The 25,686-nt window shown below is 43.6% G+C and overlaps 1 protein-coding gene across 6 annotated transcripts in view; it reads left to right on the plus strand.

Moving 5' to 3' along the window:
• The first annotated feature begins 9,199 nt into the window (after positions 1-9,199).
• The window catches only part of LOC141110635 (cell adhesion molecule CEACAM1-like), a 165,261-nt gene continuing 148,774 nt past the window's right edge, over positions 9,200-25,686 (plus strand). For all 6 annotated transcript variants that reach the window (XM_073602088.1, XM_073602087.1, XM_073602085.1 and 3 more), the window contains exon 1: positions 9,200-9,498. In XM_073602088.1, the coding sequence (XP_073458189.1) occupies positions 9,435-9,498 (64 nt within the window). In that variant the 5' untranslated portion in view covers positions 9,200-9,434. The remainder of the gene's footprint in view (positions 9,499-25,686) is intronic.

Below are 25,686 nucleotides of genomic sequence, written 5' to 3' on the forward strand. Positions count from 1 at the left end.
TGCCCGTAGCCCAGTTGATGCTAGGATTGTGGGCCTGTAGCCAAGGTATCCCTAGGATAATTGGGAAGAGAGGAGAGGAGATGACATCTAGGCGTAATAGTTCCTGATGTTCCGGGCCAATGGTGGCCAAAAGAGGAACCGTTTCTTGGGTGACGGGTCCGGAACGGAGGGTGGAACCGTCTGCTAGAAAGACTGCCAGTCCTTGGGCTTTAGTTTGAGTGGGGATATGGTGAGTTTCAACGAAGGTCCGGTCAATGAATCCACTGCATGCCCCTGAATCAACGATGACCGGTACTGGGATGCTCCTTCCAGGTAACTGCAAGACAATGGAGAGAGTTAAATGGCTACCGGTACTAGGTAGGACAGGTGCACACAATGAGGAAGACGGTAGACACTTACGCCTCTTATTGGGGCATGCTCTTGCAAAATGACCGGGCTCTCCACAGTACAAGCACAAGTTGAGTGTGCGTCTTCGGGTCTTCTCTTCTGGGGTCAGAGAGGGACGGAGCAGTCCCAACTGCATAGGCTCCGAGCCTTCCTGGGCGGAAGCGGATGAGACCAATGGAGCTTGGTGCGGGGCACTAGGGGCCCTGGGCAACATCCAGGTAAGACGTGGATGACCAACTGATCTTTCAGAGCGTCTTTCCCTGAGGCGACGGTCAATTTGGATAGATAAATTGATGAGTTCCTCTAGGGTCTGGGGAACCCCCACTCGTGCCAGCTCGTCCTTTAGAGGGTCAGATAATCCCAGCCGATATTGGTGACGCAAGGCAGCGTCATTCCACTCCGTGTCGGCACTCCAACGCCTAAACTCCACGGCGTAATCTTCAGCCGCTCTGCGACCTTGTTGGAGGGAGTGCAAAGTGGCTTCAGCCGTTGCCGTTAGCTGAGGGTCCTCGTACAGTTGGGACATGGCTAGGAAGAAGTCACTCACGGAATCAAGGGATTGAGCCTTTTGTTTCAGCAGATTGTGGGCCCAGGTTTGAGGTTCACCCGTCAGCAAGGATATGATGAACCCCACTTTAGTAACTTCCAGGGAGAATGTACGGGGTTGTAGGGCAAAATACAGTTCGCAAGCGTTGCGAAACGCTTGGAACTTACTGCGATCTCCTGAAAACTTCTCGGGTGGAGGTACTCTGGGCTCTGGTGGAAGCATCACTACAGAGGGTGCCGAAGCCGAATTGGACGCTGCTCCTGAAGGAGAGGCTGAGAGGGCCTGGACCTGCCCTTCCAATCTAGTGTAGCCTTCTTGCAGACTTTTAACAGCTTGAGTGAGGCCCGCTAGGTGCCTGCACAGTTCATCCATGGGGGAGGCCCCCTGCCCGGACTCAGTCATGGCTGCCTGATACTGTCAGGTCCCACACTTACCAGACAGGTGAGTCCGCTTGGGCAGAGGGTAGGCTCCCTTACGTATCCGATTCGGGGCCCCTGATAGAGTAGACAGGAGGCCACGAATGCGGAGTGGTATGAGGGCCTGTAGTAGGATCCTGGAGCACAATGGTCTGGCAAGCAACCGGTAGGTCTTCAGACTGGGTAGAGCAGATGCTGGGCAGGAACTGATCAGGCTGGTCACACACAGGCAGAGGTCGGCAACGGGCTGGCAGCAGCGGTACAAGAGGGTGAGGCAAAGACAAGGTCAGACAAGCCGGGGTCGGGTTCAGGCAGCAATCAAGGATAGTCCAAGGGGTAGCCGGGTCGCAACGGATAAGCACAACAGGGAAACAGGAACTCAGGATGATCACGGACAAGGTACAGAGCTGTTTGATCAGGCAGCACTGGGTCAGCATAGAGGCAAGCCTTAAATAGGCCGATTGGCGCCAAAACGCCGCGCACGTGCGCGCGCCGATTCGCCAAAGCGCGCCGCGCCCCCGCACGCGCCCGAGCGCGCCCCCGACACCGGCGTGCACGCCCACCGAACCGGGTCGCGTCACAAGCAGCGCCCACAGGCGGACGCGCGCTAACGCGAACGCGCGCTAGCGCGAACGCGCGTACGCACGAACGCCCGGACGCCACCCCGCACGCCACGGTCGGCCAGCCCAGACACACCGGCGCCCCCAGGGACACGCGCCCCAGCACGGACAGAAACGCGAGCGCCAACACGCCCCGGCGCGCCCCGGCGCCCAACCAGGTAACCTCTCTGACATCATCCCCGGGAGTTACAGCAGCGGTCCTGGAGGAGCCATTATGCCCAGCAACTACCCCTATCCAACCCCATAGACATTCTTTCAGTTCCCCAAGCATTTCGTCGGGAGGGGCGTCATTACACCATAAATGAGTCAACAAAGCCACAGACTCCTGTGTTCTGCTGGGGCGAGAAAGGCCCAAGGAACTAACATGGCTCTCAAGGTTTCAGCGCGATGTACAGAAGAGAGTTGCACAGGAGTGGGGTTTAGAGTACCCATATGTTCCGGACCATATCATGAAGATAATAGAGGACTCTCGGGAGCAGTGGGAGGATGATTTGGTGTGGAACTACTTGCATGTCCCAAAGCCGAAGTGGACACTGGAGAGTGAGGTCTGGGTCCGGTTCCAGGACATCCGCAGAGAATTGAAACTTGGGATGGCTATCTTTAAAGATAGGGTGCTTGTCATGAAAGCAGGACAGCACACCCGAAGTTACTCTATTTCTGTGAGAGGGGAAGGGGAAAGTCGGGGAGATTGCCGGACCCACGTTATTATCTTTAAGCAGGACTACAGTTGAGTAGCCACAGATGTGAAATGTTTTACCCATGTTTGACTGCGGGGAGGGCAGCTGGGTTAGGGTGGGTTTTCCCCGATGGCTGTTTAGCAGGAGACTGCCATTCAGGGTGCCTGATGTGGACAAGGTCATGGACACTAGAATGTGCTGTCTCTGCTCAAATCCTTTAGTCACAAGTACTTTTAAAAGGATTCCTGTTTAGGAGCCAAACAGAAAATGTATTGCCTACAGGCGTATGTGTCTTGTTCTTGGCATGTCTGTTTAGGCTGCACCCTGCAGGAGGTCTTCGAGACTCCTTTTGAGGGGGTGACGATGCTAGCAGGGAACCACATGCCATATATATATATATATGGAAAAAAAATCTGTGTGATTGTTCGGTTGCCAGACAGAGGATGATAACCCCCTCTGTTTGGTAAAAGTGTTATATTTAGTTAGTCTGTAAATTAGAGATTGTTTATGTCTTCTCTTAGGTAAACCAGAGATGGGACGGCTGTCTATCTTACAGATGAAGGCCTGCAGTAAGCAGAGTATTCCTCTCTCGGGAGCAATGCTCTGGTTCTGCTTGTATGGATTGTTAGCTCTAGGGACCTGCAGTTAGGTTGTGTAATTGTACAGGATTTGTGTTATGTGTTATTTTGTACATTTATTATGGATGTCATCTTTTACAAGTTTGTTTCCTTTTTCCCCATTCCAACTACGTGTGAATGAGATGCCCTTCCTCCTTAAACAAGGAGGTATATTCTGATTTTATTCCCCTACAACTGGGGACAGTTGTGATTTAAGTGGGGGGTGAGTGTAGCGGTCACTACCTGAAGGTAGGTGATTGAGAAGTATTTAGTGACAGGATGCAGATACAGGAAATTTTAGCCAGGCCTGTGATTTCGGGCAGGCCTGGTTGTTTTGATTTGGGAGTAGGAGTGCCAGTGTAGCAAGGGGGGGTGTGGCCATCTACGCTTGGGCTCATAGATACCTCCTCCGCTTGCAGAAGGATCTTTTTCTGGAAAGGGAGGTTGGGCTTGAGACCTGAGTGGCAGGCAGCTCATGTGAGAGTTCTGGCCTATCATTAACCTGTATGGGCAGAGGGAGGTCTCTCTTATAAGAGGGGTCACATGCTTCCCGAGAGTTAGAGTTCGAGCCTAAGGGGGAGGTGAGGAGGAGTTCTGGGCCTGGAGTTCCAGGTGGCCGAGGGCCTGGGGCCCTGGAGGAGGAGAGTCGCCAGAAAGCTTTTAAGGGAGGTCCAGGGTGGAGGTCCTGAGTACAGAGAAGACAGCATGTAGTGCTGGGGACCGTGCCGATCCCCATGCGGGGGATGTGCCGGGTGTGTGTGGAGGAAGTAGGAGTAAAGCGGATGAAGCAGACCGGCGCATCGACTTTCTGTGACCGGGGAACACAGAACTTTGATCAAGTAAAGAAAGGTCAGTGCAACGTAAAGAAGCAAGAGCAGGAGCTAGTAGAGTAGCATGCTGTGTTGCTATGGAACACAGTATGACCAGCAACATACAGTAACTTCCAAAGACTGAGAGGTTGTTCTGCATGGAGTCAAGGAAGATACAGGCCTTTGACTCCAGGATTTATAATCAGAGAACTTGTTTCAGTCAAACAGAGGAATCATTCAGAGGAATCCTTTTTGTTCAACCTGGAAGCACTGAATTGGGAAACTTAGAGTCGGATAGCCCGCATTGCATAATAAGTAATAGTCTTAAGAGGGGACTACCCAGGGAAAGTCCAATTACAAAGGCCACACCATGGATGATACCCTACGCAGTGAAATACATTGGAGCATCTCATTATGTCATACCCTTCGCATTTGTTACCCAGTTTAACCCGTAAATAAAAGCAAGATCTTCTAGATCGTCCATCACAGAGCTCTCAGAAGGAAAGTCTGAAGGTAACGCTGGGGAGGCCTGCGGCCTGGCCAGGGACCCAGAGGTTTTCACTGCTAGTGGGCAAGCTCTGGAAGATACCCCTGAAGAGAAGTCCAATTACAAAGGCCACGGCCATGGATGATACCCTACGCAGTGAAATACATTGGGGCATCTCATTATGTCATACCCTTCGCATTTATAACTCAGTTTACCCTGTAAATAAAAGCAAGAAAAATGGAACTACTGACTGTTTGGTGATTTATCATTGGTGATGGGAAGTGGGAAGCAGTGTGATTGGCAAATAGCTAAAACCAGCAGCCCTTACGGGGGTACTGCACTACATGATTTGTAGCAGTACCCCCATAAGGGCTGCTTATTGACTCTGTACCCCACTGGCTACCCCGATTCTTTAGATCCTCTCTTACCTCTGGCACCTCAGGTTCCATGTTGTAGTGTGTTACGAAGAAGTGTTATTGTGAGACCCAATAGCAGGGAACAACCCAGCAATAATATTATGTATTGTACCTCTACTGTCACTCCACCTGCTATAGGAATAGACAACGTCTCACACCACTTGTACCTTAACCACACAGTAAGTTTACTGGAAACTGGTTTAGAATATAAAATACAATAATGACTCTGATACACAAGGTTGAAACAATAATAATCAAAGTGCATGTAAATACTCAGACTCAAAGATCACATGAGTAATGCATGCGGGCACGCCTCTAAGTGGTACTGATGCTCAGGGTGGTAAAACCTTGACACTGGGCACCTTCCCACTCCCGATGCAGCCACGCAAACACACTCCTAAGCTGCAGCACACTATTCAGTACTAGATAACAGTGCAATACAGTACATACAGTATGCTCAAGGGCTCCCCCTAGGTTGCACTGCAGTCCTCAGAGTGTGTGTGTAAGAGAAATAATAAGCGCTTTATAGTGAATGGTAAAGTCTTTGATCTTCTTTCTTCAGCTAGCCTTATTATACTGCAGTACTTGTAATCCAGCAAGTAAACAAATGTTAAAATAAGATAAGGGTGGTAGGTTAACTGTGAACTTTGTTGCGTGAAACATGAGCAAACTTCTTCTTCTATGAAAGATGCAACCGAACACTATGTTGTGTGAAAGGCAAACTTTGAGGCCTGGTTGGACACAGTCTTTAACAGTAAGACCGCTCTGTAGAACTACAAGTCTCAGCAATCCTCTGAACTAGTCTGCAAAGTGGCAAAGTAATATATATCTTGGGCAACAGCCCTCTTACCACACAGGACCCGGACAAATGCGCTGCTCCACTTCTGTGATCCCAGTCCCACTCACAGTTGGCACCGTCGGGCTGCACCGCTACGTCAGATGACCGGGAACCATCTTGCTTACTCCATTGGGTGTCCTGAATCCTCCCGTCCGATCAGGCGCTGGCCCAGCACACTGTGTTTAAACCTCTCCGGAGGCTTCAACTCCGCTCCGCAGCAAGCAGGCCTCAGCTCTTCCGAGTACACCCACACAGGTCCCTGCAGGCAGGTCTCACATCCCGGGAAGAAGAGAGCAAAGCATGGCCGCGCTGTAGCTTTTATTTCCCCACCCAGCATGCAGTTCTTTAACTTGGCGTTATGGGTAGGTAAGTGAGCATTGTGGGTAGGTAGTTCCTTAACTGGTAATTCACATATGAGTCACTTCCTCGTTTACTACATTTCCCACAATGCTTTAGAGCATTGCCTCTATAAACCACACAAAAGTAATTATACAAAAGGACACCAGGTGGAGCTAAACGATATATATATATATATATATATATATATATATATATATATATATATATATATATATATATATATACACACACACATTTATAAACATGGCTACACCTGATTATCACAAAAATGTGCTGTCAAGAGGGTAATAAACATCCGCACACGTAGTGCAACGTCAAGCAGACAAAGAAGGAGTGAGAGAAAGCCAAGTGAAAGTCACTGCCATATATACCTACCTACAAATGTGTCCTCCCCCACATCAGGTGGGGAATGAGGGAAAAACCCTCCATTTCAGATACCCTGGCAGAAATAACAGAGACATGCTGCAATGGCGGCCATTGAGAAGCCGTGCATGCTCTGAGTGTGATGACGCACAGCATAATGACATCACGTCTCATGTTACCTGCACATGCACAGTAGCCCAGAACCAGGGGGCGCGCAGAAACCTGGTTTTCGGGCTACCACACATGCGCAGGGCCACATGACGCATGACATCATTATGCTGTTCTGCCCAACCACCCTGCTGTAACTGCCTTCCAGCCACCCATGTGAGCAAGTTTCAAGAGGGAGCACAAACCACCAATGTAGGAGGGTACACTGAGCACTGACCATCAATAATTGGTTTCATTGGGGTTGATTTACTAAAAATGGAGAGTGCTAAAGCTTATGCAGTTCAGAAACCAATCAGCTTCCAGGTTTTATTGTCATTAGATAGTACTGATCACTCCATATTCTATGTTGTTTGTTACATAGTAGTGACTGCTGTGCTGTATAGGTTAGATAGTCCTGACCACTCCAGAGTTTTCATTTAACTTTTCCTAGCTATCAGTGGCGGCTGGTGCTCAATATTTTTTTTGGGGGGGCGGCAAACAAACCTGTCCCCCCTCACTTGCGCATAATGCTGCTCCTGACCCGAGCTTCTGTTATGGGCTTTGCTAGGAGGACAGGACTGGTTCTATGGAGCCGGGAAGGTGGTAATCACTGCTGAGGGGCAGTTGCTTCTCCTCACCGCCAAACAGGAAGTGTTGAGACCCGATTGGCCAGGAGTCCTAAGAATCCCTGGCCAATCGGGTCTCAGGACCCACTTCCTGCTTGGCCAGGAGAAGCAAGAAGACATTAGCAAATATTAATTCACTAATGTCACACAACTGGGTGGGCCCAGTTTAGAGCCTCAGGCTCCAATCATTTGCTTGATGCATTGAAATCCATGCATCCGGCACCCTGCATGTAGATTAGGGACCAGGCGCATGTATTAGAGGGGCGGCGCCCCTGCGCCCCTAATGGAGCGGCCGCCACTGCTAGCTATTAAGCAGTGGTAGAGAGGAGCCAGGGACCTACTTGTGGTCTGCCGAATAATCCCACACACTACAAGCCTTAGACCGTGAAAAAACACTACCTTTTTGACCATGTCCATCATTTAGGCAAGCCCAAATCAGCTCCCCCCTTATACTTCCAGCACAGCACCCCCAGAGAAACCTGAAATATCACACAAAAAATATAAATTAAACCAACAAATTATTTTTCACTAGCTTTCGAAAAAAAACCCACAATTGTAGAGTTTGGATGAATGGTCTAACCTAATGTAACATTTTTACATTTTTCACATTGCTTACATTTTTTTGAGGGCTATACTGTACAGAAATTTCTGTATCAGAAATAAAAGAGGGGCAACTAAGGTGGGAAGAGGAAAAGAGGCATTTGGTTTTAAAAAGAGGCCCCCCCTGAATGAATGACAGCTGGAAGATATGCCTATCTACCTTGTGCTGCGCTGACAGATTTGAATGCAGATTGCTGGGCCCCTGAGCACACTTGTGACTCAATGTAACAAATATTAAAGTGGAGTTCCACTCGTTTTTCTGTTTAGTAAAAGTCAGCAGCTACAAAAAGTGTAGCTGCTGACTTTAATAAACAAACACTCACCTGTCCCACAGTTCAGCAATGCGGCCACCCAAAGCCTTGCTTTTCTCCCTCGCCTCTCCATGGCTCCGGCATTGCAAGTGTGGGCACCTGCGCGAGTCGTACTACACATCCTGAATGGCCAGGCAATCTTCTGGGACCTGTGATGTGTCCCAGAACATTGCAGGGAGGGAGGGGGAGAGGAGGAGTCGCCTAGGTGGCCCAAGCGGAAGTGGAAGATAGGTACTGTCAAAACTAGGTACCCACGCCCCACCCCAAAAAAAAATGACATGTCAAATGTGGCACGTCAGGGGGTTGTAAACCCTCGCTTTTTTTTTTTTTTTTTAAATAACAAACATGTCATACTTACCTCCTCTGTGCAGTTCGTTTTGCACAGAGTGGCCCCGATCCTCCACTTCTGGGGTCCCTCAGCAGAGCTGGTGGCTCCTCCCCGCATCGAGTGTCCATGTTGGAGAAGCGCTCTCCTTGGTGGACACCCATGCGGGCGCACTCCCGAGTCCCGCATTTGTGTCCATTCACACAGAATGTAGGACTCCCCCACCAAGTGTCGTGTCATTGGATTTGATTGACAGCAGTGGGAGCCAATGGCTGCGCTGCTATCAATCTATCCAATCAGGACATGAGACACCAGCTAGAGATGGTGTGCTCGTTCCCGGATGGAGGATGATAGCATTCAGGTAAGTAAAATGGGGGGGGGGCTGGGTGGCTGCAGCACTACAGAAGGTATTTCACCTTAATGCATAGAATGCATTAAGGTGAAAAAAACATGAGGGTTTACAGCCCCTTTAAAGCGGAAGTTTCACTTTTGGGTGGAATTCCGCTTTAAGAAAAACAGGGATATTCCTGTCTGCGAGAGGTAACTGTATATTGCCAATGCACTACACAAGTGCTAAAATTAAACCAAGAAATTATTATTACAATGTTACTACCTGATATCTCCTTTATGTAAATTAAATCACTGCCAAAGCAGACCAGGAAGCTGTGTATGATGACACACTGCAGTGTTCCAACAGACGTGGTTATAAAGTAATATTTCTCACACTTCCCTCTAGCAGTGAGTGACTGTGAGGCTTAATTATAAAGGACTAGAAAGCACAACAACTCCAACTCCAACAAGGAGGACAACTTCGAGAAAATTGACTTTAAACAGGAAAATTGTTAAGCATTGTTAATCTATACAGCAACCATTTCCAGTTAAAGAAGAATGAGTAGGACGTCAGCAGGAATGGCATTGATGATCCCTTGTGTCCTGTTGCTGCTAAACTCAGGTAAGTTTGCTCTGACATTTAATATGTTGATCCAGAGTTTTTGTTCCTGTGTTACTCACACCACCTACCTAAGACAACTCCACCAGATAAATGTAATAATAACACTATAACAGGAGCTATAAGGTGAAGCAAACATATCAAAACAGATATTTTCAGGCATTAAATAGGAAGCTTGTGTATAACTGGGTTTTATAGAATAAATTAAGAGGTAGAGCGTGCTTTACACTGTAATTAACCATCAAATAAATGTGCTGCATTGTGCTTTTGCCACCCATTACACAGTAACATTTTCTGCTGTGAACTGATAGTATTTTGCTACCTCTTACCAGTACTTTTAAATAAGGTTAGGTGTAACTTTTATCTCTATATAATGAAGATTCAAATAAAATATAACTAAAAAAACTTGTAATTACTATAAAAACTTAACATATTTTACTAATATGTTCCTTAAACTGTCTTATTATTTCTGTGAATTTACATACACATACTTCAGCATACTTGTGACCATTTCTTGAATAGGTAATTAGAGTGTCCTTTTATGAAACTGAGATCAGCGACAATCCCGAGTCTCACCGCTGATCTCAGGTCATTACCAGTTTATGAAACTGAGATAATCAGCGGAGAACATGTTCTCCGCAGATTATCTCAGCACAGTGAGAATCTGTAACTGACTGTCACAGAAACGGCCAGTTTATGAAGGTGCGATCTCAGCACCTCACTGGCGATCTGTGACAGAATTCTCACTTTCTGATTCACCATTTCAGAAGTGGAGAATCACAGTGAGAAGCGTGAAACTGGCTGAGTAAATCTGGAGAAAGCAAGAAGTCTTTTGACTTCTTTCTTTCACCAAACAGTCAGAGTACATCTTCCCCACCATTACACACCCCAAAACCAGCAGGATAGGAATTTATAGTGTGTATATATGAATGTGTATATATATAGCTATATATATATATATATATATATATATATATAGCTATATATATAGATCTATATATCTATATAGATATATAGATCTATATATATAGCTATATATATATATAGATATATATATATGTATCTATATCTATGGATATAAAGATATATATAAATCTGCATATACAGATAGAGATATAGATATCTATATCTATATCTATATCTATATCTATATCTATATCTATATCTATAGATATAGATATAGATATATATCTATAGATATAGATATATCTATATATAGATATAGATATATCTATATATAGATATATACAGATAGATATATATCTATCTATCTATATATCTATATATAGATAGCTAGATATATATATATTTTTTTAGATGTTCACGTCTCTGGCTGGGTTCACACTTGTGCGATGCGTGAACCAGCGTGATTCCTGTGCGAGTTTTCACATCGCACCTACATTGACATCTCCGCACCACTGCGGGTGTCAATGTAAAGTTAATGACACCCCCAGATCATTTCACAGATCGCAGTGTGAACTATGTAATGGTGCAGAAATCAGATCGCATGGGTGTCCACACCCATGCAATCCGATTCCAGTGCAGATCAAATAAAGGGTCCTGTACCATTTTGGTGCAAATGCAATATGATTTAGGGACGGTTCCCACTGCTGCGGTGTCCAAGATCGGATGTGATTCGCACCGCACTGCAGTGCAAAATCACATCCAATCTCTGTGCGATGCGATTTCAGCCATACAGATAGTATTGCTGAATTTGCATTGCACTCAGACCAATCTCATACAGGACCCTTCTTTTGGTCCACAGCAGAATCGGATCGCATGGGTGTTCACACCCATGCGATTCGATTCCTGTCCGAGTTTGCAGATCGCACTGCGATATGCGAACTGATTTGGGGGTGTTGTTAAATTTTAGGCCCAGTTCACACTTCTGCGATGCCGGACATCGCACAGGCATCCCATGTAATTCGCAGCACACTGCCATTCACATTACATGCGATGTCTGTGCGGTGCGATATTAGCCCTACAGATAGTATGGCTGATATCGCACCGCATTCGGTGCAAATACGCACAGGACCTTTTTTTCTGTTCGGACCAGAATCGGATCGCATGTGTGTTCACACATATGTGATCCGATTCATGTCCGAACTGTCAGTTCGCAGTGCGATATGCAAGCTGATCTGGGGGTGTCGTTAACAATGTATTGACACTCCCCAGCGATTCGCATATGGCAGTGTAAACTGACATGCGAGTCGGTGCGATGCGGGAACCCGCAGTGTTCTCGCATTGCACCAGTTTATCAATTTTTATGTTTATCAATTATGAAATAAATTTTGTTTAAATTTATTAATAAATATTTATACTTGTATACTTTATTAAAATTATTTTTTTAATGATTATAAATGTATTTTGCATTTATATGAATGGTGTATAGCTGCATTACATATGTGCATTACATTCATTTACTATACACCATTCACATTTAAATAGGGACATGTATGATCTTTAAATATTGATAAAAACAATGTTTTTTTATAATTAGGTTAATGTATATTGTGTAGGGGGAATTTAACTTTGTTATTTTATTAATATGTTGGGGAATAATGTGTGCTGATTCGTGTTACACTTTTGTATTTTATGGTTCCTCATACTGTAATCCCGCTACATCACACGAGATTATAGTGAGAGGAGCCATTCTCAGGAGTTCCCGACGTTTGTAGATCGCTTCTCAACTCAACATGAGAAGCGACCTACACACTTTCATAAACAGGCACTCAGAGGAGAGCGATCTCCTCTGAGAATGCCTGAGAACTGAATCGTGGTATTTTACCGCACTTTCATAAAAGGACACCTAGGAATATAGTAATAATGCACGTTGCCAACAACACTTTAGAAAGGCAAGGAAAGAGAAACTTGTAGGTTCTCTACAACTCTGTGCTTTGCGTTTTCACATTGTAAATGTATGTTTTATTGTGCATTACCACAACACACACAAAATTAGCCATACACCAGTAGATATTCATTCTTACCTTCATACTGAAATGAGCATTGGATCAAGCCATCTTTGAGTCAACTAATTTAATTTGAAAACACTTAAAAATGTATCTACCATGCTAAGGGAATCCAAGACATATTAAACAGGTTTCTATTGCCTAGAACACATGCATCGCAATATGTACAGTTTTTCCCAAATAAAAGATTACATTTATATTTAAAATTTTGTTCTTTTGATAAAAAAAATTTCACCCTTAGAATATTCTCATCTATACAGCTGCAAATGATCATTGATTTGGCCACACTAACCATTAGAAAAGCAGAGATTGTTCAGAAAACAAACATTTTCCAACACATAATTCTTCTAGTATGTAGTATCCTTAAAGCGGAGCTCCAGGCTCCTTCAGAAAAAAATTAAAGTAAGCAGCTACAAATACTGTAGCTACTGACTTTGAAAAATGTAGGTAAGTGCCATAAAATTAAATCGGCTATCAGGTGCTGCCGTCGCCATCTCGACTAAATGAAAACAGCAGGAAAACCTTGTGGCTTCACAGCCGGTTCCTTACCATGCTTTCTGAATGGGCCGGAAGCGGAGGAAGGAGGAGGGGGGCCAAACTTCCAGGCGAGTTCGCCGTGGCAAACTTAGCCAAAAGTGGAAGCATGTTCCCGCTCCCCCCTCCCCTTCAAAAGGTACCAAATGTGGCAGCAGTGAGGGGAGGAGGCAGACAAGCGGAGCTTCCCCTTTTGGGTGGAGCTCCGCTTTAAGGCATGGAAGATATAACCCCCAACTATCCCTCACTTGAAAAGACTGTCCCCAATTTGGAGCCAAATCTTCCTTCTCGGTTATCCACCTTTTTGGTCTGATGTATAAGCCTCAATATACATTGTATTATTTACCTAACAAAAGTAAGTTTAAAGTTACTCTAAACTTTGATTAAAATTTGAAAGGTTGTAAGATTGTGAAAAGTCTGGTGGATGAAGGCAGGTATGCCTTCCTAAGAATGCTGTCATATGTGTTCTGGCATTATGCAGAAATGGAACTTGTTTATTTTGTTGACTGGGTCCAACTTGGTCTGTATTCTGTGTCCTGGCTCAGAGGGTTCCTCAGCCTAGTTGGTTTCCTCCCAGGTAGAGCTTATCAAGGTGTGCAGGAAGTCCTGTATGAGATCTTTATTTAGCCCTTCAACCGGAAAGAGGATAGGCACAGACTGAGAAAGAGTTGAGGAGAGAAAAATCTCCATTTTCTTTTCATTGTTTTTTATTGAGATTTCCACTTTAACAACAGTAGAACAATACAGTACAGTTTAGGAGTTAGTAGATACAGAATACATTTTTTGGTTCTTACTATAAACATAAGAGAATCCAGTATGTGGATTTATCTAACTTAGTGTACTTTACACGATAATTTGTAAATAAATGAGATGAAATTAGGTATTCCGAACTAAATCCGTTATTTAACGGGAACAGGTCAGGGATTATGGGTCACCCCCCAGACACCCCATCTGGGAACAAACTGTGTCCGGGAGGTCACCCCCCCCCCCTCCATTAGTCCAATCAAGCTTATAAAATGTCTGTTTCTCGATTTCCTCAATTTTCTCTTAAAGTGTTTGTGTTACAAACAGTTATGTGTAGAGATATAGGTGACCTGGAATTTCTTAAGATATTCACCATCATAAAAAAATTATGGGTTCATATATACGGATAAGTGTTGAGCTTTCCCACAACGAACCAATATATAATGAGGGAAAATACAAAGAAAAGGGAAACTTATTAACATAAACTATTCTAAAATAAAGAAAGGAACATAAAACTAAACATAAAATATAAAATTATAATGACAACATCCTACCACCGGCTTTTAATCCATCTAGATTGACTGCATCAGGATATCAGTGAGAAGTCTCTGGAAAACATGCGCACCATGGAGCCCATTCGTTTTGTGCTTTTGCTAGTAAATTATTTGAGTAAGCGAAAAAATTTTCATACTTGTAATGGGTGTTTACTCTATTTATTACTTCACTAATGTTTGATATAGTATCTGATTTCCATTTTGCAGTAATGGATAAGCGTGCAGCTATCAAAATGTGGGTAGTTATGGTTCTATTCTTTTTGGGTATCTTATCTATCCCCAAGTTGAGAAGAGCTAATGCAGGGTTGGGGGAGATGACATTTCCTGTGATTTTTGCCATCAGGGAGAAAACTGTATTCCAGAAACTCCTCACAGATCTACACTCCCACAAAATGTGGTATATTGTTCCCTTACTACCACACTTCCGCCAGCATAATTTATCAGAACTACTAAAGATTTGAGAAATTCTCATCGGTGTTAAGTAGCTTCTATATAGTATTTTAAGGGAGATGTCCCAATGGTTAGTACAATGAGAGTATAGGTAGGTGGTTTGAATAGCTTTGTTCCAATCGGATAATGCAAATTTGCTTTTAAGATCTTTTTCCCAGTTTAGCATGCCAACTGTCTTAGCCTGCTTATGCATGTTGGGTATATTTTTGTAAAACCATGAAAGACCTTTAGGTTTATTGTAGGAAGTGGTGAGGTATGTCCATACTTCCGGATTATGACTGAGGTAGGGATGTGGGTATTTTATATGATAATGGTATAGCTGAATGTTTGCAAATGAGAGTGTTGCTGGGTTTTGATCTTTAAATTGTGCATATGTCGTATTTTTCGGGAGGTGTTTTTCATTCATTTTTAAGGAGGGGAGAAGGAATTCATACATGCCTAAGGTGATTGTTCTCTTTTGTTTGGATTTGTTACTATCAGTGTGAGCGTTAAATATTTGCCAAGCTTTGACCGTTGCAGTGATAGAAGGAAAGTTAGGGTAAAACAATGGTCTATTTGTTAATGTAGCTAGAAGAAGTGATGGTAGGTCCCTATGGTGAACTATTGCTTTTTCAATTTGCACCCACAGTTTATCTGTTGTTTGATGAAACCAAGACTTGGCTTGATCCAAAATGGCTGCTACATAGTAGTAACGTATTTTGGGGAATCCCATTCCACCTTTGTATTTTGGTTTTTGTAGCGTGGAGTATGATAGTCTTGCTATTTTACCAGCCCATATGAACTTCCTTAATAGTTTATCGATTGTAGTAAAAAAGTGGTCAGGTAATGTGATGGGTATGGTGCGAAAATAATATAATATTTTTGGTAGAACAGTCATTTTAAACGCGGCTATCCTCCCTATCCATGAAAGTTCATGCGAGGAGATATGTGTAAGATCATCTTTAATGGTGTGTATCAAAGAAGGGTAGTTATGGTCATATACGGAGCTAGAGGGGTACGCTAGATTTATCCCTAGATATTTTAAGTATTTATGGGCCCATATAAAAGGGAACTCAGCTTTTAGTTTCTTAAGGTTAGGGTTGTTAATGTGTATAGGAAGGATTGAAGATTTGCTGATATTCAATTTATAATATGATATTTTCCCAAATTCGCTGAGAATATGTTGGGTTCTTGCGAGAGATGTGGCTGGTGTGGTTAGTGTTAATACCACGTCATCAGCAAATAGACCAATCTTGTGGTCCATTTCTGAAACCTTGATGCCCTTGATGTGTTTATCTTTTCTAATGGTTTCCGCCAGGGGTTCCATCACCAGAGAAAATATCAGTGGCGATAGAGGGCAACCCTGGCGGGTCCCGTTTGTTATATGGAATTTGTTAGACATAGCATTGAAAGTATATACTTGTGTGGTTGGGACTGTATACAGTGCTGATATGGCGGAAAGGATAGGACCTTCGAGACCAAATTTAGCAAGTGTTGCCAGTAGGTACCCCCAGTGGACCCGATCAAACGCCTTTTCGGCATCTAACGTCAGGAACACTGTGGGCACCTTCCTCATTTCCGCTATTTTAAGGAGGTTGTACATCCTACGGGTTCCGTCTGGAGCCTGCCTTCCTTTAACAAAACCTACTTGGTCTGCTTTGATTAAGTGGGGGGTTACTTCTGCTAGGCGATTAGCTAGAATTTTTGAGTAAATTTTTAAATCAGTATTAAGTAGGGATATGGGTCTAAAGTTTTGTGGGGCTTCTGTTTTTTTCCCTGGTTTAGGGAGGGCTACTATGACTGCTTGGAGTATTTCTTCTGGGAATGTGCTATCAACAGTAGCTTTATGGAAGAGTTTATTCATGTACGGCACTAAAATCTCGGAAAAGGCTTTATAGTATTCGGCAGAAAAGCCGTCTGCGCCTGGCGATTTGTTTTGAGGTAGGGAGTTGATTACCTGAGCTATTTCATTTTCTGATATTGCGGAATTTAAATAATTTAGCTGGTCACTAGTTAGGGTAGGGAGGTTGACTGAGTGGAGAAACTTATTGATCCCTGTCATAGTAGGTTGTGGCGTTGATAGGTCTGTTTTTAAATTATATAGTTGTTTATAGTAATTGCAAAATGCATTTGCTATGTCTGTAGGGTGGTATACTAATTGCGACATAATAGGGTCTTTAATATATGGTAGTTTGGACTTTTGTTGTTTTTTACGAATATAGGCCGCTAAAAATTTGCCCGCTTTGTTTCCTTGGGTATAGTGTGTGGCTTTAAATTTTTGTAGGTGATACTGGTGATCTAAAGTTAAATAGGTTCTAATCTCTTGTCTTGTTTGGTTTAATTCTGTAGTTGTTTGGGAGGAGGGATTTGCTTTGTGCTGTTGTTCTAGGAATGTAAGTTTAGTCATTAGTGTGGTAAAACTTTTTAATCTCTTTTTTTTTTCCCTTGATGCTGCCTGTATTAATAGGCCTCTACCAAAAGTTTTATGTGAGCACCACAGTGTAAAAATATTTATATCCGGAGTATCATTAAGTTGAAAGAATTCCTTGATCCGATCACACAAACCCTCCCTGTGTTTAGGATTCTTCAAAATTGATATATTGTTCCGCCATAGGTGTGTAGGTGGCGCTACATTATTTTCCTTAATTGAGAGGGACACGGAAGCGTGATCAGACCAAGTAATTGGGTGGATTTTAGCTGATACTGCATTATTCAGACAACGTAAATCAGCTACAAATAAGTCGATTCTTGAATAAGACCTATGGGGAGCTGAGTAGTAAGTAAAATCTTTTTCACTAGAATTGACACAACGCCATACGTCATATAGATCAGAGGAATGTAAGAAGGGTTGGAGTTCAATTCGTGTGGCTTTCGATTTATGTGGAAATGAACAATCTAGTTGTCTATTAGGAACACAATTGAAATCCCCACAGTACAATACTAATCCTCTTTTGATGCTCCCAACCTTTTTCTTGAGAGCACCCAAAAAGGTCAGTTGCCCCTGATTTGGAGCATATACATTGATGATAGTATACCAGGTATTGTTTAGTTCACACACCAAAATAATGTATCTTCCAGCTTTATCATATAGTACATCCTGTAATTTAAATGCTACATTTTGATTTATAGCTATCAACACACCAGCTTTTTTTTTAGGGCCTGAGGCCATGAAAATGTGCGGAAATTGTTTGTCTTTGCATAAGGGATGCTTCTGTTGGACAAAATGAGTTTCTTGGATGCATAGTACATCGCTCTTCAGGGATTTTGCTTGCTGCCACATTGCCCTTCTTTTGAATGGTATGTTGAGACCATGTGCGTTGATGGTCACGAAATTAAGGACCATTTGTTCGATGAGTTAAATGCTTGTGTGTAGTTGCTTTCAAAATGTGATACACGTTGTAGAGTATAAGAGTACCTGCGGTTAGAGGTGTCTTTGATTTGCTTGTAGGATGCTCACTCAGGTGGGATGAAGTTGCAGAGAAAATGTACTCCTGATCTTTGTCATCAAGCTTGTCGTAGATGGTTGCCAGTAGTAGGACAAAAAATAAAAGGTAAAATAAGTCAACATTTAAACAAAAAACAAAACTTAAGAAAGTGAGGAGGTTTTCCTCAAAGTGCGAGTAAGATCGCATAAGAGCACTTGGGGGTACATGCTCCTATAAACCAGCTTCAGCCCTAAAGATTAGTGGGCAAACTATGTGTAAGTTATTTCTTTATTTTGTGTAGAAAGTCAGTCAAGTATCTTTGTTTGATTTCCATTCAGGGGATATGCTCCTTGGGGGTTTGGTAGTAGGGATGTCTTCCTCAGCTATTGGGAGAAGCCCCCATTTTCTTGACAGCTGGAGGCCTTCTTCTAAAGATTTGATAGCGAATGTGCGGCCGTCTTTAGTTACAAGAAGTTTTGTAGGAAAGCCCCAGGAGTATGGAAGTTTGTTGTTACGCAATATTTTTGTCAATGTTATTAGTTTCTTCCTTGCTAGCATTGTGTGCTGGGAGAGGTCAGCGTAGATATTAATGCCTGCGTACGTGTTGGGTAGTGGGGAGTTTTGCCTTGCAAAACGCATTAATCGTCTTTGACGTGAAAAAAATGTATGCGAGCTATGACGTCGCGGGGTACTTTCTCTGGTAGGTATTGTGGCTTAGGTAGTCTGTGAGCTCGATCTACCGTGATTTCCCCATCTGGCGTGTCAGGAAGTAGCTCTTTAATTAGTTGCTGTACATAGTTCCGGAGTTCAGAGGGGGGGTACAGACTCCGCCACCCCCCGCAGTTTGACATTATTTCTGCGGGACCTGTCTTCTAGGTCCGCCATTTTGTTTTTTAAAGCTTCCAGCTCCTCCTCTTTTTCATTATGTGCATCCACTAACTCATTGTGTGCCGTTGAGAATTCTGCCATTTTATCCTCCACGTGGCTAACTCTCTCCCCAATGTCATTAATGTCGGTTTTTACTTGCGATATGCAGTCCATGAGGTCCCTGTGCATGGACCCCCCTAAAGAGACCAGCATCTCTTTCATTGTGGTATCACTCAGGGGCTGTCCAGATGTTGGGAATTCCTGAATCTGGTCTATGAATTCAGTTGTACTGTCATAGGATGTACAATTATCCTCATTCTTTTCCCCAGCATATGTGTGGGCAGATGAGCGTTTAGGTGCCGCTTTCTGTGGGCTCTGGGATGGGGTATTGCATGTAGAGGAGCGGCTGCTGTGGCCTGGAGAGAAGGACGGGGGCCTGCTATCCTCTCTCTTATTTCCCCTTTTGTTTGATTGCCTGGCGCGCTGCTGCCTGTGAGCGGCGGCGCCATCTTGGATCTCCGGCGTGCTTGCCAAGGGGTAAAAGTCCGTTAGTTTGCGGGGTCCCCCCGCGGGTTTTCTCTTACCCATCGCCGGCTGTGTGTTGCTGGGACCTCTGGAGCTTTATGCTGCTAGTTTGCTGGCTTCTATCGTCGCTTTATTCGGGCCGGTGCCGCTGGTTCTCACGGAGCTCTCTCCTTATGCGGCCATCTCCTTCCGCTGCTGGCCACGCCCCCCGAAAAATCTCCATTTTCATTCAATTAGTTCACGTTGCTTCTGAAAAGAAAAGAACTGAACAGACCTCGCAAACGAATGCCTCATACACACGATCGGACTTTCCGACAACAAAACCGTGGATTTTTGTCCAAAGGGTGTTGGCTCCAACTTGTCTTGCATACACATGGTCACACAAATGTTGGCCAACAATTGCGAACTTAGTGACGTACAAAACGTACGGCGAGCCAATAAAAATGAAGTTCAATAGTGATGCGCGATTTCGAGCATGCGTGTTTGTACTTTGGACTTTTGTCTGATGGACTTGTGTACACACGATCGGAAAATTCAACAACAAGCTTGTTGGCGGAAAATTTGAGAGCATGCTAGCCAACATTTGTTGGCGGAAAGTCCAACAACAAATGTTCGATGGAACATACACACGGTCGGACTTTCCGCCAACAAGCTCACATCCAACATTTGTTGTCGGAAAATCCGATCATGTGTACAGGGCATCAGAGCTCTGTTGCACTTGTATGAATATATTCTTGTAGCATTATTCATATTTACTGTGTGTCTATTGCCAAATTTGTCACTTAAAGTGGTTGTAAAGGCAGAAGGTTTTTCATCTTAATGCATTCTATGCATTAAGATTAGGGATGAGCCAAACATCTTATATGCAAGTTATTGCCTTAAAAAGTGTATGGGGACCCGGGTACTGCCCTAGAGGACATGTATCAATGCTAAAAAAAGTTTCAAAAACAACCATTTCTTTCTCGTACATCACGGGACACAGAGCAGCCATATACATTACTACCTGGTTATGGGCCACCTGTAGGTGAATGGACACTTGTAGAATAACCAAAAACAGGAAGTGATCCCCTATATAACCCCTCACATACAGGAAGTACTCCAGTTTTTTCGGCAGTGTCTAAAAAAGGTGGATGGCTATTTCTTGAGCTCTTTGTGAGCTTCCATGCTGTAATCCCGCACAGGTTCTTAAGAATCAAGGGACAGCATTTCTAGATCGAATCCATTTCAAAAAGCTACTATGCTAAGATAAATGGTACCCGAGCCTCGTAAAGAAGATTAAAGGATCAACAACAAGGTTTTGTCTGTAATGCAACCTTTGGGTGCTGGACCCTGCATAGTGGAATCCTGGACACCACAGCACTAAGGAATTCCTACAGGGTGCTGTACAAGTCCAAGGGAGTGGACCCTCATGCTAAAAGGGTACCCAGTCCTTGAAGGTCTGTGTGACAGAACCTGCCACGATGGGTGAAGTCTGGGTCTCTGGCTTAGGCTAATGTCCTGCAGCGGGAGGTATACGTGTGTGTACACAGATTTATAGCTACTGTATATACTGTACATACATTGTACACAGATTCAGGTTCGTTCTAAAACTGGTCAAACACAATAAGCATATTGTTGCTAATAGTTATGGCAATAAAATCTACAATGTGGCATGGACATTTAGATGCTAGGGACTGGACTTTGTGTGACCTTAAAAGATGACATGTGCAAAAATATTTGAAAAAAAAAAAAATCCTGTCGGTTTCTTTAAAGCCTTGGTCTGCTATTGACGGTCCAGTCTGAAATTTTTTTCAGCTGTAGGGTTATAGTGGATATGTCCAAACGAGAAAAAAGTTCCACAGTGTGGATTTGAGACCTAAACTATACTGGCAAAACATAGAATTCCAATGTTAAGAAAAGCTTGAAAACAGTCGATTTACACAATTGTCTATAGCCTGCTGTGTTACAGGATGTCTTTGGGACCATCATGTGTGATGTTACTTTTCACTTTGCTGTAGAAAATGGCTTGGCTTTTTGCTTTGTTTTTTTTTCTCTATATTTCTGTAGTTAACCAAAAGATTCCACTTGATAACAAATACAGTATGTAATGCTGGTAATTTAAAGTTGATGTGAAGGTAAAACTTATTTTTTTGGTCTGGAAGGGTTAAACCCTCTGTCAATTTGCATTCACTGTCTGTTTACCCTCAAGGAAGATTCAGCTCTATTTGTTTTGGTAACCATTGTCACCGAGAAATTGTGTGGAAATCTAAAATTTTGAGTTGTCACCAAAACAGGAGGTGAGAGGAACTTTTTAAGAACACCTGCTGAGGTGACAGTCACTTAAGTGGAGAATTGAAGAGTTTTCCTCTCACTTTTTGTTGCATCACTGGGACAGGAAGTCAAGGGAAATCTTCTATGTATGTGTGTTCACATACTTGTATTTTATAAATCAGAGTTCCTACCATTTTCACAACTTTTTCATCTGAATCTGTTAGATCCTGCCAGTCACCTTGTTCTAAATCTAAACCGACCACACAAAGCTCAGAAGCTGATCAGGGTTAGTGTGGTCAGTTTTCATTCTTTGGCTGGCTATTCAGAGGTACAGGACACTGTGCAGACACACAAAATGCCGGTATTGGGTGGTTTGTTCTGCCACCACACCCCTTGACCAATCACAACCTGCCTCTGTCACACGCCCCTTCCCAATCACAGTCTGCCTCTTGAACACACACCCCCTCGCATCTTGACTCAGTATGCCTGTATTCCATAGTCTGTTCAGCCTTTCTGTGTACAGTACATGGCATTGGAAACTGTATATACTCTGTATGAACATGTGTATATTACTGTGGGTAATATAGTCACATATTAAGTGTTTACACATGATTCATAAAAATAGACTACCATTGATATTATTGATCCAATTTATTTCCATAAAACTACAAAAAAACAGTAAAACTAGTTGTTAATAAGATAATGAGTTCAATTAATTATGTTTACTAGTGCATAACTAAACCTGCTACATAATTATGTTTGGCAGGACAGTGCATAAGTTTTACCAATTCTAAATCAGCACCATAATCTCATTATAAAATTTTTCTGGATGAAATAATAGCATTCATTGCAAGTGAACAGTATTCCTCAAATGAAAAGTCACTTAAGTGTAGTAAAAAACATTTCCCAAATATTAGAGTTTTATCTAAACCAGCGGGGCTCAACCCATGCAGCCCTCTGATGTGGCCCATGACTTCAAACCAGGGAATGCATGCCGGGGTTGGCAACCCATTGATCGTGATCTGGGCTTGCCAACCCACCCTTAGATATGGGCCGAACACCCCCCTGTTCGGTTTGCAGCAGAACTCCCGAACAGGGGAAATGTTATAAGCCAAACAGTGAACCCCATTGAAGTCTATGGGAGCCGAACAGGAAAAATCAAAAGTGCCCATTTTGAAGGATCGTTTTTTCAGGAGCAGTGATTTTAATTATGCTCAAAGTACAACAATAAAAATGAAAAATTCCTTTAACTGGTTCCCGACTGGCTCACGCAGATATACTGCGGCAGAATGGCTCTCCTGGGCGAAACCCTTTACGGGTATGTCCTTCCCCTTTTTGGCCCGCTGCACAGCAGGGACCCGATGTGCGTGGCCGGTCGTGATCGCTGCCGGCCATGCGCGATCGCATGCATGAGCGCCAGCACGGGGATTTGTGTGTGTAGACACACAAATTCCTGTGTTGTCAGAGGAGAGGAGACGACGTTTGTTCCTAGTAAGTAGGAACCACAATATGTCTCCTCTCTTACTCAGTCCTATCCTCATACAGTTAGAACACACTGAGGGAACACACATTTAACCCCTTGATCGCCCCGTAGTGTTAACCCCCTTCCCTACCAGTGACATTTACACAGTAATCAGTGCATTTTTATAGCACTGATCGCTGTATAATTGTCAATGGTCCCTAAAATGTGTCAAAAGTGTCCGATCTGTCCGTTGCAATACCACAAAAAATTGCAGATCACCGCCATTACTAGCAAAAAAATAAATAAAAAATAAAAATGCTATAAAAATGCCATAAATCTTTTCCATAGTTTGTAGACGCTATAACTTTTGCGCAAATCTATCAATATACGCTTATTGTGGTTTTTTTTTACTAAAAATATGTAGAAGATTACATATTGGCCTAAACTGATGAAGAAATTAATTTTTTGTTTTTTTAAATTTGGGTTATATTTATTATAGCAAAAAGTAAAAAAATATTGTTTTTTTTTTTCAAAATTGTTGCTCTCTTTTTTTGTTTATAGCACAAACAATAAAAACCACAGAGGTGATCAAATACCACCAAAAGAAAGCTCTATTTGTGGGAAAAAAGGGCGCAAATTCCATTTGGGTACAGCTTTGCATGACCGCGCAATTGTCAGTTAGAGCAACGCAGTGCCAAACTATAAAAAGTGCTCTGGTCAGGAAGGGGGTAAAATCTTCCAGGGCTGTAAAGTGGCACATCTGTAACATGCTACAGCAAAAATGGCATTTCTAAAGGAAAAAAAAAACAGTCAAATCCCATTTAAAAAGACTCTCTGTTACAATTGCCAGCACCCGACTATTAAAAAAAAATGGTGGGGTCTCAACCAAAATCTATACCAGACCCTTATCCAAGCATTTAGACGGGCAGGTCAGGAAAGGGGAGGGGAACCATACCAGGCCATATGCCCTTAACATGGGGGGTGGGTGCTTTGGGGCTGGGGCTCTGCCCCTTATGTGAATGGGTATCGGGAACATCGTACCTGTGACAGACTCATCCGGGACAGTGGACAGATGTATGTGAAAGGAATGCTGATTAATGAGATCTGGAAAGCCCAGGTCTTTCACCCAATAGTTTATTGTGCTCATTAACACACCTTTGTCTCCTAGCAAACTATTGGGGGATGTGTTTATACTTATATGTATTTCTAAGTGAGGAGACGGCAAGTCTACCCTGAAAGGTCATATCTCTGAGTCACCAAGTCTGGGTAAATGATTGGATAACTAGCTCGTGTTAATTAGGTTTCTGGTTACAGGTGTATTGTTAGAGTAATATGAGCAGGAGGGGGGGAACCTCCTCTTCAACTGTATATACGACTATATTCTTGTTCTAACAGTCCATGTTCAGCAACCAAAAGAGTATTGCCTTGTTTTGTTGGTTGTTAGCAGCGGTTGGAATATCTGATATCTATATGCAGACTGGGAGGAAGCACTCAAGCGGAGTATGGGAAGTTTTGTTACAGTATCCCTACCCATTCACCAAAACAGTGTCAAAAAGTAAAAAAAACACAAGAAACAGTTTATTAAAAATAAAAAAAATTGTATCCCTCACGGGTGGCCCCGCCCCTTGCATATGTAAGAGCTGTCAAAGCGCAGAGCGGCACACGGCGGGTAGCCTCCCAGGGGGTGGAGCATTTTTTTTCGGGTTAGCGAGTGGCATGATTGATGATCGAAAAGGATAGAAAAGGTGGAGGGATAAAAGGCACAAGGAGTTGTGGAAAGATAAAAGAAAGGAGGGATAGAGTAACAGAGGGATGGAAGTGATGGAGGGTGAAGAGGTTGGAGGGACCTGCACCAGAGGGAGGGATGGAGACAGGAGGTCTTTAGAATTGGGGACATACATTCTTGTGATCCTGATTGCTACCTGGGATTGGGTTACGTTTGGTGAGTGGTAGTGCAGGCTTGTGGGGGCCCCAGTGCATTACAAGAAGTCCCCGAGTTACGAACGGGCTAGGGACTGTAGGTTTGTTCTTAAGTCGAATATGTTCGTAAGTGGGAAGCGCATGCGCAGAACAGCAGAGACGTTGTTTTCCGATGTTTTCCAATGTTCTGTCAAAAGCTGCGCATGCGCAGAATGGCAGAGACGTAGTTTTCCGATGTTTTCCGATGTTCTGTCAAAAGCCGCGCATGCGCAGAACAGCAGAGATGTCGTTTTCTGATGTTTTCCGATGTTCTGTCGAAAGTGCCCGCCGTTGAAAAGTGGCCACGCATGCGCAGAACGGCAGAGACATCACACCGCCTCCTGTTCGTAAGTAGGAGTCGTTCACAAGTCGGATGTTCATAACTCGGGGACTGCCTGTACTTTGCCCAGAGGCCCACAATGCTGTTAAGATGGCACTGAGTTGTGGGTGTGGTGCACTTTCTGAAACTGCAC

This window comes from Aquarana catesbeiana, linkage group LG10 (assembly GCF_042186555.1).
Source record: "Aquarana catesbeiana isolate 2022-GZ linkage group LG10, ASM4218655v1, whole genome shotgun sequence".
NCBI lineage: Eukaryota > Metazoa > Chordata > Amphibia > Anura > Ranidae > Aquarana > Aquarana catesbeiana.